Source organism: Notothenia coriiceps, unplaced genomic scaffold (assembly GCF_000735185.1).
Source record: "Notothenia coriiceps isolate Sejong01 unplaced genomic scaffold, NC01 NC01_scaffold00004323, whole genome shotgun sequence".
Taxonomy (NCBI): Eukaryota; Metazoa; Chordata; class Actinopteri; order Perciformes; family Nototheniidae; genus Notothenia; species Notothenia coriiceps.
Window position 1 is genome coordinate 432 of NW_011337024.1, and position 18402 is coordinate 18833.

General features: G+C 42.3%; 1 protein-coding gene and 1 non-coding gene across 3 annotated transcripts; both read right to left on the minus strand.

Moving 5' to 3' along the window:
* Positions 1–341: 341 nt before the first annotated feature.
* On the minus strand, positions 342–17867 carry intu (inturned planar cell polarity protein). 2 transcript variants are annotated; one of them, XM_010767409.1, is made up of 17 exons: positions 17509–17867; positions 15111–15694; positions 13274–13359; positions 10455–10670; positions 8241–8359; positions 8037–8126; positions 7439–7516; positions 6322–6508; positions 5898–5951; positions 4678–4740; positions 3648–3857; positions 3149–3241; positions 2285–2698; positions 1852–1946; positions 1585–1774; positions 1098–1234; positions 342–824 (listed from the first exon to the last, which is right to left on the minus strand). In XM_010767409.1, exons 1-17 carry the CDS (start codon positions 17592–17594, stop codon positions 713–715), a joined length of 2814 nt encoding a protein of 937 aa, XP_010765711.1. In that variant the 5' UTR covers positions 17595–17867; the 3' UTR covers positions 342–712. The 2 variants fall into 2 exon arrangements, with proteins under 2 accessions (XP_010765711.1, XP_010765710.1); XM_010767408.1 differs by lacking the exon at positions 17509–17867 and adding an exon at positions 16674–16905.
* trnan-guu (transfer RNA asparagine (anticodon GUU)) lies at positions 9959–10032 on the minus strand. The gene has a single exon. It is a non-coding gene; the product is annotated as a tRNA-Asn (tRNA).
* Positions 17868–18402: the final 535 nt, after the last annotated feature.

Genomic DNA, 18402 nt, shown 5'->3' on the forward strand with positions numbered 1-18402 from the left:
TTCTTGATCATTGGTCCATGTGTGAGGCATTTTGAATATCAGTGTTTTAAACCTGCTAACACGTGACTTTATGTCAGATTCCTTTGTCTCACGTGGAGAAACGTGTGCAGTGGTTTGCAAAAAGTGCCATGTTGATTTGCAAATTGTGTGAAAAGCTGAAAACGTGTTTTGGAGATTTGAGCCGATGTTTTGCTCTTTGAGTGTCAGTTAAAATAAATGTGCTTTTTGTATAATTTTAGTGTTAGCAATCGAGAAAAACTGTAATATTTGGAGAAAGAATAGCTTTATTTCCACTCCCTTTGTCAGTAATGTAGAATTATGTTATGGAGACGGACAAACAATAAAAGAGAGTTGCTTCTTTAATTGACTTTGTTAATCTATTTCCATACAAAACTGTACATCTTAAATAAAGTATCATTTAGTTGTTCCAACACTGTAAGTTGTTACAACCTTATTTGCTGTCAACATGAAGCATAGCTGCAGCAGAATGGTTTCAGTTGGTCCACAACACATTTTCTGAGGTATTCACTGGCTTTTCACTTCCACAAACACATATTAAGACACACATCTGTGGTCGGCAACAAAGCACAAAACCATGACCTGCTATATTATAATAATAATAATAATAATCCCCAACAGTTTTTTTCCTGAGAGTTCAACAGATGCTAAGACGTGTTGTAGTGTGTGTCCATCCTTCTCGTCACAGATCTGATCACAAGGCCAGACCGAAGGAGAGTCTGAAGGCCATCTCTACGGGAACCTCTGCCACCGAGTCGTGGAAACACACGTAGAACTCCTGAGGGACCGGCTCGAGCAGCATGCGACTGAGACATGGAAAAATACATTAGACTGGGGGGGGGGAAAGGCAGGCTTGATATTTTCAGAAAATGATCCAGAATGCAATTTTGGAAGTTACAGATAATCATGAAATGTCATAAGACACACAGATAGATCAAAACTTTTTTTTTTTTTTTTATGTAATTCTAAAAATAGTTAAAATCACAAATTAAGGCAAAACGCTCTCAAGTAGAACGGGGGATGTTGAGCCTAATTTGAATAGTTCCATCCAAGTATTCATGTAATAGGATAAAGTGTACCCTATCACCCAGTAGGTCATGGTGGGAGCGGGCTTCCTCTGGTCTGTCCAGTTCTCAGGTTTGCACTGAAACAGGACCCCGTGCTCCTTCACTGGGCCGAGACCCCAGCCCTGAGGCCGGTCTGCAGCGCGCCGGCCCTGCAGGGGGACAGGTCATTCAGTATACCGTCGATTGCATGTGTTTTTTCCAGAACATTTGACATGTATTTTCTTTAGCATATGTTGGACTTCCCTTCTGTGGGACGAATAAAAGTATTCGGATGTCGTTTTTTTGCATGTTTTCGACATAACACTATGTCGTTTTTTGCACATTTGCAACTATTATACTATACTAGTTGCAAATACGCAAAAAATGACAGTATGGTATTTTCGAAAACAACATAGTATAGTATGTCGTTTCTTTTTGCATATTTTCGACACAGTATGTTGATCAGACACGGTCTGCGGTTCTAAACACATTTCTTCGTGGCCTCCTAGAGGTGACCCACCCTGGCCGGCAGGCTCTGCTGGAACGCGGCGCGGATGGAGAGGCAGCAGTGGTGGAAGTTGCGGATGAGCTGCGGGTGGATGGAGCCGCTGAGCTGAGCCTCCTCCCTGTGGGTCGGAGCGATGAAGATCCCCTGGACACTCTCCATCACGACGTAGTGGAACAACGTGTTCTCTGCTCCAGAGGTCAGTCTGTCACAACAAGAAGAAGCTTTTTAGCAAGTTCTAGCCAAAATGTTAAAATACAAGAAATACATCTCATCACCCACTTCATGGTGTTGTACATCTCCTCCGTCTCCCTTTCCGTCAGGGTCTTCTTCAGGGTGCCCAGGAAGAATGGGTTCGGGTGCTTCATCCTGGGAATCTGATGATGAAGCAAACATTATTACCCTGTGGCCTGAGTGTGGTACGTTAACAAAAATCATTCAGTGGACAAATCATTTAGCACCATTTCATTCTAACACTGTTCTGTATTCCAACTAAAAACACGTTTTGTGACCTTCCTTTGTATATCTGATTCTATGTGTCAATGTTGTTGGGGGTGTATTACACATTCCTCTGAAAACACTCTACATTCTTAAACATTTTGTTATGACAAATAAATGTTAAGAATTATTACACGCACATTTTTTGTAAGCTGCATCAAGACACAGTAATAAACAACAGGAACATATAAGCCTCAAGGAAAGACTCCAACTGTACCTTAAAGAGTCCTCCGCTGCCTCCACTCCCCTCAGACCCTCCGGACCCCAGGGAGTCCCGACGGCCCCCCAGCTTTCTCCCCGAGTCCGGTGTAGAGTGTGGACTGAGGCCTGGAGCCAGTGATGTCCCAGCATCCATCTGGCCCTCGCTGCCGCTGTCCGATTGGCTCCTCTGAGGGCTGCTCCGCCGGGCCCTCTCTCCGAACAGGCTGCGGCCCCTCGACCCCCCCGAGGAGCCTCTGACGGCCCCCGCCAGCTTACTGAAGACGGGGGAGGACGAGGCCAGGCTGTCCAGGCGGTCGCGGGCCGCGGGGAGGAACCAGTCGGCACAGGACAGGCAGGGGGCCGGGGGGGCGTTCAGGCGCTCCTCAACACCAGCCTGCAACACCTCCAGCTGCAGCAGGGTGGCCTTCACCTGGGCTCAGAGAGGAACAGCACTTTATAGGCTTTTCCTTTTTTCAGCAGGATGAGTGAGGAGGGTTAGAAATGAACTGGCAACAACATTTGACTTAAATGAAATAGTAGCAATTAATACGTCATCCCCACTAATGTTTTCAAAACAAACGAACACTGACCAAACCTCCCTTCCCCCCTCCGAACTAACACAAACTTGATATGCTTTTTCATCCATATAGTTCTTAATCTTAGTGTTTGGTGTGCATTTGACAATAAAAACCTTGAAAAATGAATGTCGCAGTACTTCTATTTTTCTTGCAAGACTTGATACATTCCTCGGCTACAGAATGTCCCTTTATCCTTCCTCGTCAGTATAGTGGACAGTATCTCCGCCTATTTGCATTGTTAAGGCTGTAAGAGTGACTAGGTAATATGTTAGGCATTAGCTTTGAAGAATCACAAGGTTCACCTGATCTACGTAGACACAGTCGGGTCCTGGAGAGCCCAGAGCTGCTGAAGCACAGCCGCCGGCCTCCAGCAGCACGCACTGCATGAAGTGCCTCTGAGGAGGGGGGAGAGAGAGAGGGGGAGGGAGAGAGAGAGGGAGAGAGGGAGAGAGAAGGGGAAAATATTGTGAAATATATCTTACACAAGTTATAACTTAACTTGTACCATATACAAATATAACTGAGTAGAAATCGGGCAACAAGGAGTGATTGGTGTGGAGGACATTCTTAAGAGAAACTGATAAATGGGCAAAGTTAGTCTTTGTTATATTTAATAAAGTAATAAAGAAAGTCAATATACAAGTGCAATCCCAAATGTAGGAACACAGCTAGTGTTCTCATGAACCAAGTTCTCTTTTTGGTGTGAACGCAAAATCCCAGGAGCTATCGGAACTAAGCGGGAAAAGTACTCCGGAGTGAAAGCTCCTGATGATCGTTTGACACGACAGCTGGCCTCCTCACCAGCCCCACTATGAGGAGGAAGTGGCGTCCTTGGGGTTGGCTGTATCCCGGGTTGTTGGTGCTCGCTCTCTGCTGGGGGAACACCTCCCTCCAGATGACCAGCTGACCCACGCGCTGCTCAGAGGCCAGAGGCAGCAGGCAGTAGTGCTGGCAGTACAGGCACACGTCCAGCAGGTCCTCTTTAGGCAGGTGGTTGGCGATCAGGTAGGACTGCAAGGGGAGCGTGTGGACAATTAAGTGCAGTTTTTATCAAACAAATGTAGGGTTTAAAGCCAGCATTGTGAGCAAAAATACATTTGATAGAGTGTAATAAAACTTATTGTTACGCTGCTATGGACAATCTTCCACTAATGTACATCCACAAAGATATTGAAGTAAATGTTATTTTGTATATATTGATTGTTGTGCTTTTATCTTAATGTGTGCATATGTGTAAATGTTTAGGATATACATATTTTATATATATATTTGTATTTTTGTATTGTGGGAAACGGTATTTCGATCTCTCTGTCTGTACACACAAACTGAGAGATTGACAATAAAGTTGACTTTGAAGTACAAAAAGCACTTTTCCAATATCATTGTTTAGTTAACTGCAGTGAAAGATACAGACAGGGCTTTGTTGAGCTCCATTTCACTTTAAAACAGAAGGAATGCTTTCTCATTATCTTTATAAACAAAGCTTTCCTAAAGGTCCCACTTCATTCCCATGTGGAATGATAAAACACATCTAAATACCAAGATAAGAATCTTCCCTTCATGCTAAGTGATTCTCACACCTTCACTGGTACAGGGTAGAGATCACTGTCCCCTGGTTGTGCTTGGTTAATATTTCATCAGAGTCATCCGGTTGGTGATTAGTCACATGTGCCGAAGCTTCTGATAGCTGGCTGCTGCTGCTGCCATACCCTTAGATGCATAAGTGGGTCTTTTTTGACCCGGTGAGGTGGTTCTCTTGAAGTATCTTTGTAATTACATTTTGATGAGTGATATGAGAGATGAGCGAGTGTGTTTTCACTGAGACCCCTACCTTGTAGAACAAACAGGAGCCAAGAATGACATACAGACGCCTCAGGCCAAAAAAGTCCTCAGACTGTTAGAGAAGGAAATAAAGATAAATAAATACAACAAATAGAGTAGTGACATTGTTTGACCTCGATACAAATTGGACCTATTATAAACCAGGAACTCTCTAAACAACAATGAACAAATAAGGAAACTTAACAAAGCTTGGCGAGATGATAATATAAAAAACACATTTAAATGGAGCTTCAATTGAACTCAACCACTTCCTGTATGAATCTCCCCTCGCTCTCACTTTGTCTCACCTAAAGTGCTGCTTCATGTAATCGGTTAGCGCTGCACGTACACAGGCAAACCAGACATTAGCTTCTCATTAATAATACAACAGGTACACGAACACAACTCTAAAAACAGTCTGACCTTTCCTCTCCCCTGCTGAGGCCAGAAAGCAGATGGCATCTCAGCTCACATGCATGTTCTGCCAACTAATACATAGCAGGATTACGGAACACGTGTGGGTCTAAAGCCTAAAGCACCTATTTGTAATTGGCTAAATTGTTATTTATTAAAAAGCTTGATTTTGTTCCCCACACGTATTCTGTGAAGACCCCCCCCCCCCCCGCCCCCCCCCCTATACTTGATTGGTAGGTTTCAGCACGAGGAGTGAGATGGGGTGGGTCTTAAGGGAATACGCGAGAGAGAGAATTCATAACGAGTGTTGGACGACGTGTTTTTCGGATGGAAAATGAGCCAAACGCGAAAACGCAGCAGCATTTGGATGCACTTCAACCAAAACCCAGGCAGTGATAAAGCGCACCATTTGTAAAGTCAAAATATCCTTTAAAGCAGGGTCAACTAATAATCTCCATCGCCACTTAAAAACACACTATCTAATATTAAGAGTTGCGTGAATTTCATTCAAGGCAAGGCAACTTTATTTACTTAACACATACAGAGGGTAAATTCAAAGTAGTACATTCACTGACATTGATATGGCACCACCTTGTGTCATGTTTACAATGCAGATTATTGACATTAGGTCTGGCAATACAGTCTATCATTATCCTGGTGATTATTTCACAGATAAACCTAGTAACCCCGCCCCCTTTAAAAAACGGCTCTTTTGAAGGAACGGAGCCATAAGATCCGGCTCCCTTCAAAGAGCCATAATTCCCATCACTAATTCCCAACAGGTGGCATGGATATACAAGTATGTAACGTTCTCACCATTTCTCCAAAATCAGAAGACTCGAAATCAGAGAGAACAGTATCCACCTCCATCTGTAGAGAGAGAACATCAGATAAAAACTTAATAGCATTTATAATATGTTAAATCCTTTTGTATTTCCAATTACTTATAGTCTTATCCAAAGTCTTAACTTATCCACTTTAACCATATACTTCATTACATTTGCATCTATTTTCAATACAGATACTCTATGAATGATGTATTTGCTACATTTCCAACATTGGACACTAGAGGGCGCCATTGCTATATTTTTAAACAACTTCTTCACAACCAACATTAAACAATAAAAAAAGAGACACTGCAATAAACAAATATCTGTTACCACTGCATTTACTTCGACTCCATCACTAATTAAATGTCTACATGATATTCTTGTCTCTGTCCCCACAGAGAGAAATTAACCTTGATTTCTGGAGGCAGCGTGAGCCATCGGACCGCCGGCAGTCCGTCCAGAAAGAGGGTCCCTGAGACGTCGGTGGGGGGGGCGGAGGAGGAGCCGTCCCTCAGGCGAGACGGCTGGATGAGCTGCTGGAAGAACAGGCAGAAGAAGTGGTCCAACCTGGGGGCGTGGTCCGCCTGACAGAACGCTCTACAGAGGACACAATGAAGAATAGGTCATTCATAGGACTACAGAAGAATGACTACATCTCAAGAACTACAAATACCATGGCTGCCCTTGGAAAAGCAGACAAGTTGCATCTACAGTATGTCAAGCAGAGAGCATACTGGCCTCTCCAGGTCATGTTCTAGCTGACGAATTTCGTCTGTTGCCATCAGGGCGTATGCTCTACCTGCTCTTCAGACAAATCGCCGTTCGAAGTCCTTCATCCCCTCTGAACTCAAACTTTTAAATTCTTGATAGGTTTTTTAACTTGATTATTTATTTATGTATCTATTGGGATGACGAAGCAAACATTATTACCCTGTGGCCTGAGTGTGGTACGTTCTATGTTCCTGCCTGTGTCCATGACATAAACTGCTCACAACCAACTTTCCTATGTGTCTTCCCTTTAGTCTTTCCTATGTGTCTTCCCTTTAGTCTTTCCTATGTGTCTTCCCTTTAGTCTTTCCTATGTGTCTTCCCTTTAGTCTTTCCTATGTGTCTTCCCTTTAGTCTTTCCTATGTGTCTTTCCTTCAGTCTTCACTATGTGTCTTCCCTTCAGTCTTTCCTATGTGTCTTCCCTTTAGTCTTTCCTATGTGTCTTCCCTTTAGTCTTTCCTATGTGTCTTCCCTTTAGTCTTTCCTATGTGTCTTCCCTTTAGTCTTTCCTATGTGTCTTCCCTTTAGTCTTTCCTATGTGTCTTCCCTTTAGTCTTTCCTATGTGTCCTCACGGACAGAAAAACACGTGTGTTCCACCCATTTATAATTTCTACAAAGACTTCTTTGTTGAAATTATAAATGGGTGGAACACACACGTTTTTCTTTTAATATGTTTAGCATCAAGCAGAACAAAATGGCTGCCAAAAAGGGGCAGTTTGACCCGGCTCTCTCAGCAGGAAAGCAAAGAGCGACCCACCTGTCCAAGGAGCCATACATTACTTTCAGCGTCCGGACCACGTCTCCCACCACCGTCTGCAGACACAGCAGAGGAACTCTGGAGGAAACAGAGACATGTTGAACCCAGACATGAACGAGCTTCAGCGGATGTCATCAAATACCTGGACTAACTGCCAGGAACCATGAAGCAAAAGCATTTTATAGGTTTTTTTTCTCAACATTGGTGTTCCTAAAAAATCTGTCTGTGAGCTTTTAAGCATGAAGGATTTCATAACTGAGATGATGCCTGATCGGGTTTCTAAAAATATAAAAGTGGGGTAAAACGAGTCGTCTCATGAACAACCACAAGCTCCTTAAAGGAGGTATTCATGCTGCCAGCAGAGGACGAAAAGAAGACCGTACGCAGGTTGAAATAGTTTTAACAGATACTGCTCTTAAATACGTCTCCACTTCTACAAATAAAGCTCATTTCTAATCTCTTAAAAATGTGCAACTGCCATATGAAATTCAATCTTGCCGGGCCATGTCTACGTTGTTTTTTTCATCAGTCTGCAGTTCAAATGAAATGTGGAGGAGGTATTTTACAGTGTCTGTGGGAAACGTGTGTTTCGCGCTACCTCTCAGCAGGAAGACCGATGACTAGAAGATTGTTGCTTTCCTTCCAGTAGCCCACATGGACCAGCTGCTTCCCGAGCAGGAGAGAAGAGCTGGGGGAGATGATAGAGGAGACGAGTGAGAAAAGTGTAGAACATCCAGGAATGAACTGGGAGAAAAGTTAGTTATTTGAGGGGAGCTACAACTGGGATTAAATGTTAACCCACCTGAGTATCCTTCCCCCTGTGACGTTCTCCAGCATGTCACACAGCGTGAGGAAGATCCCCCTCACTCCCTTCAGCTGCCCCGATGCTTCGGACGCAGGGTACTGGTACAAGATCTCCTCCTGCAGACACAAGAACACAGTCACACAGAGATACAAGGTCAAAGTGTTGCCGTGTGTCACAAAGATATATGTATCTCTGAGCCTATCAACCAAAAGAAATGTCACATAAAGTGTGACATATCTACATGTCACTTTAAAAGATTAATGTTCCTAAAGATATCTGACATGTCGGACTGTCCAGAGTAAAGAAGAGTAGATTCAGGAAGTTAGCTGAAGCTCAGAGAAATTTATCAGTGCTTCCTGTAATGTGTGCACACAAATCGTTTTCACGGTTGAAGTATGAACATTATTTCTGACTATTGATGAGAGGGTTCTTCAGGCAGATTCAGTGTATAGTTTGTAAGATTCCTCGCAGCACGCTGGCAACTTTAAAGAATACAAAGTGGATAAGAGCTGAGCCGCTGAGGGGACTAGGTTAGGGGATACAAACCTTGAATGAACGGGCCCCTCGTAGCCTTGCCAACCACAACACAAAAACAACAGCCATCACTTAATCTACGTCTCGTCTGTACATACAAGCCAGAAAATGCTCCGATCACGAAATCATCACACGGCTAAGAATCAAAATACCACTGTGGTTTCTACCCTGCAATCAAAGGACTAACTAATCAAAGTGGATGCTCCTGCACGACTCTGTCATTTAGGAAATCCACCGCTGGCTGATGTGGCTGCAGACATCACGAACTCTACTACTCTGATGTTTGGGTGAAAAAAAAAAAAAATCTGGCTTGCAGATACAAAAAAGGAACTGCAGTTTAACGGTACAAGAACATATCCTGCCAAAAGGTGAGACTAAATACTTTTGAGAGTAAATGGAAGAAATTGATCATTTATGACACTGTGGAAAAAGGCATATGCACTTCAGGAGACTACACAATATATCTGAATGCACATTGTAACCATGACTGTTGAATTTTTATTTGATTTATTTCATTGTCTTTTATTTATGATCTTGTACTTGGATTTTCTACCAAGAAAAGCCACAAGTACAATGTGATTTCTCTGTTTTGTTTCTCCATTATATACAAACTTAACTCAATGAAAAAAGGTGTCTAGGAAATGAGTGTAAAACAATACAAAAGAGGGACCAAAAACATAGGAAATTATGATTGTTTTGTATATAGACTACTGCACTTTAGCAAAGACGGCATCTGTGGATTCACCCTAAAGAGACAGAAAAGGACAGGCGCTTCACTCGGGGGAAGGAGCCTCAACCTCCCCCCTTTCTCTCTGCTTTCTGTCACTGGCACCCACAGGATTTGGAGACCGTCCAGAGCAGTAGTTTTCTCTAGAAGTCTGACCTAAAAGCTTTCCACTCCTGTGCTTGAGATTTCCTATTCAAATCAGGTCATTCTTAACACTCAGATATAAGAATACAGCTCACTTATTCTGTTTCAAATCCAGTTTTATAGCTGCTCTCAGTCAAATCACCCACTAAGAAAAATGTGATCCTAAAGGGGTAAAGTGGACTGTTCCCACTAGCTTTCTTCCTTTCGCTACGCCTCTCTCCCCTAATTATTTTTACCCTTATCCTACTTCACGGATATCTGGTTACTCATTCACATGCTGCCTCCTGCTTATTTTAACGAAAAAACAAGTCGTCCCTGGGTGGGCTTGAACCACCAACCTTTCGGTTAACAGCCGAACGCGCTAACCAATTGCGCCACAGAGACAGCTGCACCAACAACGGTGGAGCTTATATATAAACTGAAGGGTGGGGGTTGCCTGCTCTAAGGATCTCAGCATTTGCTAAGCAGACACTGGGGGTTGTTACATAACACTTTCTTTTACATCCAAAAAGGAGATTTCTAATTATCTTAGGCATTTCCATTCTCACTCTTTATTGTATTGTGTATTCTTTATTGGCTTTTATTGTCACGTGTGCATAGCTACATTGTAGTTATGACAATGAAAATCTTAGGTCACAGGCTCCTCCAACAGAACAACACAATAACACAGGTCAAATAGGCCAAGATAAGGCTTCAATTGAAGTTAAGATAGAAGTCTTTAATGAGGTTTGTTGGTTAATTTGTCATTCATTTCTGTCAAAGGTGCATAAATGTTTTTATGATACACTTCACACACACCGACTGACCTCTTCCTGCGGTGACGCCGAGTCCAGTTTGAGCGAGAGGAACATGACGATGTGCGGGACGTGTGCGATGGACATCTGAAGCTCGGCGGTGTCTTCGCCCCACAGCAGACGCACCAGCTGGCTGACGGGAGGAGAGGCTTTCGTCTTACGGACCGATGAAGTGTCCTCAGCTCTGCTGTCGTCCGTCTGAGCCAACGTCTCCAACAACAGCCTCACCTGGCAGAGGAGCGATGACGAATATCAATCAATCCATCAATCAAAGTGTATTTGTAAAGCCCGATATCACACATTCTTTGTCTCGGGGGGCTTTACGGTTTATACAGAATACGAAACCCTCTGTCCTTAGACTCGCACACAAAGACAAACTCCAAAAGCAACAGAGGAGGATCCTTCTCCAAAGAAGGACAATAGGTGTTGTGTGTTTAAAATAAAAAGATAATACATTTGCAACAAAGAATACAGCTCTAAATGCTAGAAAGGATAATGTGTCATATATAAGGAGAAGATAGATCCAGGTGCATGTCAACAGAAACAACAAAATAAAAAAGGGGAGATGGTTTTGAATATCCAGTAATGTTGTTAAAACAAGAACAAAAAACCACATGTATCTTGTTATAATTAACATTCTAATATAACTGCATCAGGCTGCCTTTTGGTTCATTCTTTAAAAGTAGCCACTATGGCGCTGTGTGGTTAGTTACACTTGGCAGTGTTCATGTGTCTGTTGAAGGAACATAGAGGTGAGCGTGTGTGTGTGTGTGTGTGGCCTGGCATTACCATCCTTGTGGGGACCTAAATCTGTCACGTGTGGGGACTCGTTAATTTTAGGGTGAAGACTTGGTTAGGATTAGGGTAAGGGTTAGGGTTAGGCATGTGTTGGTTAAGGTTAGGATGAGTCTCCAGGAAATGCATGTAAGTCAATGTAATGTCCCCTGAAGTGATGTATACATGGTATGTGTGTGTGGAGCGCTGCCAACAGGGAGAAAAACGTTCAATCATTACACGATCATTGAGGGTTAGGGTGGAGAGCGAACAGCAGGATGGAGATCGTCTGGGAGAAAGTCACACTAACATCCAGAGCTAACCGCAGCATAACAAATTCCAGGGATCTGTGTTGGGGTTTTTGTTTTTGTGCTTGTCTGAGCGTGTTTGAGTAAATTATAACCAGACCCTTGCAACCCGAATGAATCTTCTCTGGTTCATGCGGTCTTTTTTTTACTTTCCATACCACATTTCTCTATTTTACACAAACAGAAACGGAGCAGCACGGTAATCTAACTAGCACTCGTATGGAAACACATGCAGAGATGAGATACTGCGAGAAATGTCGTAGTTAAAGCAATCTGTCAAATCTCAATTTAAATATTGTACACCACGTCCAATCATAGTTTCTGAAAATGACTATATGCAGAAATACAAAAAAAAATCTCAACCCACTATGAAACGTACAGATCCAGTTAAACCACTAACTGGACACGCCCCACTACATTATGGTGTTTGACTGTATATGCTATATGCCATTTTATTGAACACTCACATACAGGGGAGTACAGATCATGTTTCCGAAACTAACCCAAGCTCCGAGAAATAAATGGGGTGCTGAGGTTGTTACTTTCCACAAAATGTGGGTAGGCATATATTATACGGTACCTACCAAATACATAGAAGGAAATAAATATCATATTCCCCGGGATAAAATGTCGAAACAGTATTTTTCTAATCCAACCATCACTTCAAGAACTCCCGGAGGCCTGTCAGCGGGAACCACAGGCGCCGGCATCTGGGCTGCGAGCCATTTCAGCCAAAAGTAGCGTTATTATTAAAGAAGAGCCCAATAGGGGTGGAAAGAAAAATACATGTGACGGACCGTTCAATTGGTGATTCTGAGTCCTTGAAGTCAGAGGTTGTGAAAGGGATATCTACAATTGTTTGCAAGAGAAAGCTTTGGTTATATTGAGATGAGGAATTCATGAAAATGGGTTTAGGCTAACCTCAAATTTGAACAATCACGGGGTGAAGATGCTGAGTGGGCTAAACTGCAGCACTTTCTCTCGTCATGAATAAAAAGGATGTGGTTCGTGCGGATTGCGCTCTCTCTGGAATTCCAGTCTGTTGATGTCAGTCATTCAGTCAGCCACACACTGAGGCTTCTCCCGCTATAAGGGCACTGCGGACTAACTTTAATACTAATATTTATTCCTCCAGAAATAATAGGTGCTGTGTGGGAGGGCTGGCAGACAGAAAAACATCCTCCAACACAATCATCCTGTCAACTCTATTTCAAGTGTCTCAAGGTTCATCGTGGTGTCTGGGGAACCTTGTATTTTGCCCCTGCTCTTTTCCCTACAGTGTAATTTAGTTTCCGACTACATCTTCTAATCAGCTGCGTCCAACCCCACAGCTTCCTGTGGGCGGCGAGAAAAGCGTCGCACCGCAGTCCCGTCTATCCGCCAGCCGCCCGGTCACACTCTGTCATTTGCAAATTCCTACTTTCTGATGGTCTGCTTTCTCGGTAGAAACACACGACTGAGGCACGAACTGGATACTTCGGCTGCAAATCAAAAGGATCGTTTCTCAGTAATTGAGGGTTTTCTAATGTCAAACAGCGCTGACTTCTGCATTCTATTCACATTTGAGCAGCTTAGATGAACCCATGCATTTCAAAGTACTTTAATGTCTATGTTTGCAGTTTGGGACAAGACACTCACATTGTGGGCCTCCTATAAGAAAGGGACTAACAATGTTTTGATCAATATTGATTGCTAACACCTTCAAACTGTTGTTGTTGCTGTGCTTTTATTTAAAAGGTTTACACACACCTGCGTAGGTCCTGGGATGCACGACAGAACCCTCTCGATGTTTTCAGAGGAAACGTCCACATCGTCCACCGCCACGAGCACATCACCTGAACAAAGCACGAAGAAAAAGGACATTTATCAGTTGGAAACCTGACTTTGGATAGAAAAGAAAACATGCTGATAAATAGTGTGGATGTTTAACCCGCTGACATATTTGAATTTGATTTGTCGCAGCAAGAAAGAAAAGTAGAAAAACCAGAAAGGGAGGAGATGATAGATACTAGATTCACAGGTGAGGGTCATGCTGTCCACAATAAAGGAAATTCATTTCACGATAAATTGAAACAACGTAAGCATTGCATCGACGATTTATGACGAGGTTTTTAATCCCCGAAATTAAGCGTCGAACAAAACGGTATAAAAACATATTTGTCTATTGTCTCTGTTGTCCATAAATGTGTGTCACGATGGGTACAATATCCTTCGAATGTTAACAAAGTACATTAACCTGATCCTTAATCTGAGTTTCTGGAAGGCAAACTGAAAGGGGATATGCCGCCATTACAGGTGACTAAATACAACCCTGACTAAAAGGAGATATTTCTCAGTCTGGAACCATTTGGGATGAGATACATGCCTTTAATGTTTACTTGGCTTAACAACAGAGTAGTATGGCAATGTGCTTCTGCTCTATGCACTTGGCTGTAAAGACCCCAGTAAAGGGAGGACAAACAGCTCCACCTGCTCTGTGTGCAGGGAGGCTGAACGCCATCTCAGTAACGGAGCTATTCCAGGTATTTTACCACTCTTATTGTTTAAGCATGCTGCATAGAAGCTTCTCAGTTACTCGTGTGGGAAGTCATTTGTGTTGAAGCTCGACGTTCTTCGATCTATTAAAAACTGTCCGATCATTAAGCCTGATAGGGGACAATCACTTCAGAGGAGACAAGCTTTCCATCAGACATTTCCTCAGGACCAGGAGCTTCATTTTCTTCAGGAAGTGCACTGAAAGCTCCACTAGGACTGAATATCCTTGCTGCGAAGAGTTAGCAATGAGAAGTAGCTATTAAACACCTTAGTGGTTTCTCAACACAGAAACTATGACAAGGTTTTTATCACTTTGTAGTTGTTGCTATGGATGAATGTTTCTGAAAGAGTTTGACACACCAAGGCTAGTTCTTCGTGTACTCACAATAATAACAATAATAATATAGAGTCATTATGAATGCTGTGGGCTGTTTTTCTGTGTTGTATTATTTGCAGCCCCGTGATCTGGCAGTGCATTTGTGTGGAGTGGAAATGTAGATGACTCAGTACGACTGCTATTGAAATCAGACGAGCTGCAGTTTCCAATTGATTCTTTTAGAGGACGGGGAAAGTGAGTCAGTGACAAAAGTATGTTATATTTATCAAAATAAAATGTTCCTCCAAAGCTTTTCAGATATATCCCTCGTCTACCGAGGTCTGTACGGGTGTCTTAGCCAACGTGAAACATGCTTTACTGCTTTGATAACTAACATGAAAATGTCATTCTGATATTTGTTTAGTTTTGCACAAGGTTAATAACAGCTGACTCTTTGAATTTAAGTATAATAATAATAAAGCTTTATTTATAACACTTTTCATACAACACATGCAGCTCAAAGTGCTTTACAAAATGACACATTAAAGTTAAAAACAAACAACAAGAAATTCCCCTCAGATTATTTGTAAGAATTGTAAAAAGGTACATGCAGCAAAATATAACGTTTTATCAGGTTAATAGACTCAAGGAGGTCAAAGGTAGGATCAGACACAAGACAACTGAGTCGATGCAACAATATGAAATATAAAACCCCATGAAACAGTATGGTCTTACCAATTAGGATTTGTCCACATTTGATGGCCGGGCTGTTGGGTATCAATCCATGGACGGTCAGTCTGTCCTCCTGTCTGACCTCCGGAGGGTCCCCCAGCCCTCGGCTCCAGGAGGCTCGATGCACCACCCCCAGCAGCGCCTCCAGCAGGCCTCCACCTTCACAGAGAGGCCCTGCCAGACGTTTGGGGTTGAGGTACACACACACTTCCTTCAGCTGCTGGACCGTCACAGCCTGCCTCTGACCCGGCTGGTTCTTCAGGATGGACGCTGGAGCTGACGAGAGAGCAGAGTTCTCTTTACCCCCATCCTTTGCTCCAGGTTTGCGCTGAGATGACCGACGTTTTCTCCTCAGGATCCTGGCTAGCCGTTTGAGCGTGGGCTCGCCTTTAGTCCGAGAGGCGCATCGCTGCTTCTTGTTTTGCTCGGTGAGGATCTCGGCCTCCTTTTCGCTAAAGCGGACGTGATTAGTGGCCACACCTTGATTGGCGTTGGCCAGTGCAGCCTCCTCTTCGCCCTCACTCAGCTCCAGGTAGAAAAGCTCTCCGTTCTTCTGGATGTCGTCGAGCCATTCTGGTTCCAAGTCACTGAGAGAGAAAAAGGGAATTGAAAGACGCGTATTATTAAAAGGCAGTGGTATGGAACTGGGAAGAGATGGTAGAGTATGAGAGATGTACCATCAATTGTACTTAATATTCTGTTACAGGATTGTATAACATTTGGGAGGTTGGATATCTTGATATTGCGATAAAGCTAACTTCTGGTCTAAAAAGCTATGCTAAGCTTAGGTGAATTATTATACTATTATCAGAGCTGTACATGTATGAAGGAAAAAAACTAAACTATAACATGTACAAAGCATGTCCAAAATAGTGTATGGTGTAATAGTGATATTTCCGTGTGGATTTTCTCTATTTAAACCTGCTTTGAAGAAGCTGTGGTAAGCAGCTTTGATGTTTTATCCATAAATGTACTGAGGGTGGCGAGAAGCATACAATTATTTATGAAGGTTTACGTCCCAAATTGAAAACAGTCCCCAAGAGCCATGTAAAGCAAAAGAGAGGAGAGAGAAACTGAGTGGATGTGAAGACACACTCAACAATATTATATATTTATATCACATATATAGATATCATTATATACATTCTTCAGCAAAATGATTACCTTGACTTGTTATACTTTAAGTACATATTACTAAGAATATTTTAGTACTTTTACTTAAGGTTTTGAATGCAGGACTTTTACTTGTAATAAAGTAATTTGACAATAACGTATTGTTAATGTTACTAAAGCATCTGAATACTTCTTCCCCCTCTGAAGGAGCCACACACCAAAGCTCAAGTTTTAAATGGGAAAGTAACACCATCAAAATGTTAGTGTCGCGTTACAGGATCTCCTGCTAACAAACGTTTCTGTTTGCTAGCTCGTTCAAACATCTGTCAAATCTGCAGTAGATTTACGGGGTTTCACAATGTCAACTCCACGTATATACGGTGTGTTTGTTTGCTGTCTAAAGGAGGATAAGTGTTTGTTTGTTGTCTAAAAGAGGATACATTATCTTCTTACTCTGAGAAGTCGGAGCTGTTGAAACTTGATGTGGATTCACAGTCGCTACCGTGCATTTCAACACCGTCTTCTTCTGTTTTCCCGCCACAAACATTTGTATTGATACACTTTCGGGCGTCTGCAGTCGCCATGTTGATTACGAGACGTTTTATTCCCCATGCAATGCGAGATACTTCTTAAAAAAGCTAAACTTTTTACCAAAACAAACGCTGCTGTTCTGTCGCCATGTTGGAACTCGTTGACGAGCTGACTGGCCACGGTGTGATCACGTGATTCTAAAGAGAGCAATCTGATTGGTGGACAGTGCAGTTGCCCCTAACAACACAGAAGCTTTCTGTTTCCTCGCTGTCTCGGGCATGGGCAGGCAAGTGCGTTCTAGTTTACTTGGCAGCACGAGACTCTCGCACGCTAAATAATGTATTTACCACACATAAAAAACCAAATACGTTGTTTTACTATATCCACAGGAACATTTAATTAACCCTATACACAAAAACACCGGATAGGTACAGTTTATTAAAATAACACGGTGTAAAATACATCAGAATGTTTGAGAACAACGCTTGAAGTGGGACTGAGGATACAATAACAACTAATTAAATGAACTTAAGAGCGCATTTTTACAATTTTTAGTACGTTTGTGGCATTTAAAATGTTGCATATAATGTCCCCTCTTTCTCCTCCTCCCTACCGACCTGCACGAGTCATTTAAATCCCCTCCGGTATTCAGCAAAGCCACTACGACCAAACAAAAGCACAGCACTTTAGGTGTGTGTAAAAAAGAGAAAATAAAGATAATTGTGTCATCCATGCATCGTGTGAATTTGCTACTGACCTGTAAAGAAGAACACTGCGAATTGAATCAAAGTCCTCCAAGTTTTTAGAGAATGATCCTCCATCTATAGAAATGTTAAACATCATTTGTGCGTCATGTTTTATAGCCCCGGCCAATAACGCTGCGCTAACTCCCAATTGTCCGGTGAATGAAGATGCAATTTAAAACTCCAAAAGAGCCAAAAAAACAGGCCTTAAAAAGCGACAAAAGTGATCAAAATGTATTCCTTTCCTTTGCCATGTATGCATGCAGTTTCTGCGCCACTATACAGGATGCACTGCGTCTCCAAAAGCGCAACGAATCCTGCTCCAGTTTCTCACGTCAATCACTGGTTTAACACCGACTCTATTCAGAGAGAGCAGAAACCCACTGGTGCTTTTTTTTTTTTAAGTTTTGAGTGTTTCTCCAGACCAGCAGAGTGGAATTTGTCCCACTGGTTTTCTTGGCAGGTGGAGCAAAACCCCGCCTACTCTGGGCACCAACAAAACGCTCCGCTCACAAGTCTATAATAGAACTGTTTTTATAAGAAGTTATTCAAGCATGGGAAAATAACGTTACTTAATCCCAACAACAAATCACCTACAAGTATCCGTTGAAGACACACAACAAGTAACAATGCGGCAAAAAACATCGGTTTATATCGGAGTTACATGCAATATAAAGAATTTGGAGTATATAAAATGGTATAATGCTATTTTTATTCCTTCTTATTCTATTCCAATGTAAATACTGTTATATTTTGTATTATTTTTAATATTGTTCTAGTTCTCTACCTGTGTTTTTAATTATTGTTTTACTTTCATGTATGTATGCACCACTACACCAAGTCAAATTCCTCGTATCTGTAAACCTACCTGGTTAATAAACTTGATTCTGGCATATATGAGTATATAA

Coding starts and splice junctions, on each gene's coding strand:
- intu (XM_010767408.1), bottom strand. CDS start 16,804: ATGGCGACTGCAGACGCCCGAAAGTGTATCAATACAAATGTTTGTGGC. Junction 8,360..10,454: donor CGGCGTCACCGCAGGAAGAG/GTCAGTCGGTGT, acceptor TTGTGTCTGCAG/GAGGAGATCTTGTACCAGTA. Junction 825..1,097: donor ATGACCTACTGGGTGATAGG/GTACACTTTATC, acceptor TCCATGTCTCAG/TCGCATGCTGCTCGAGCCGG.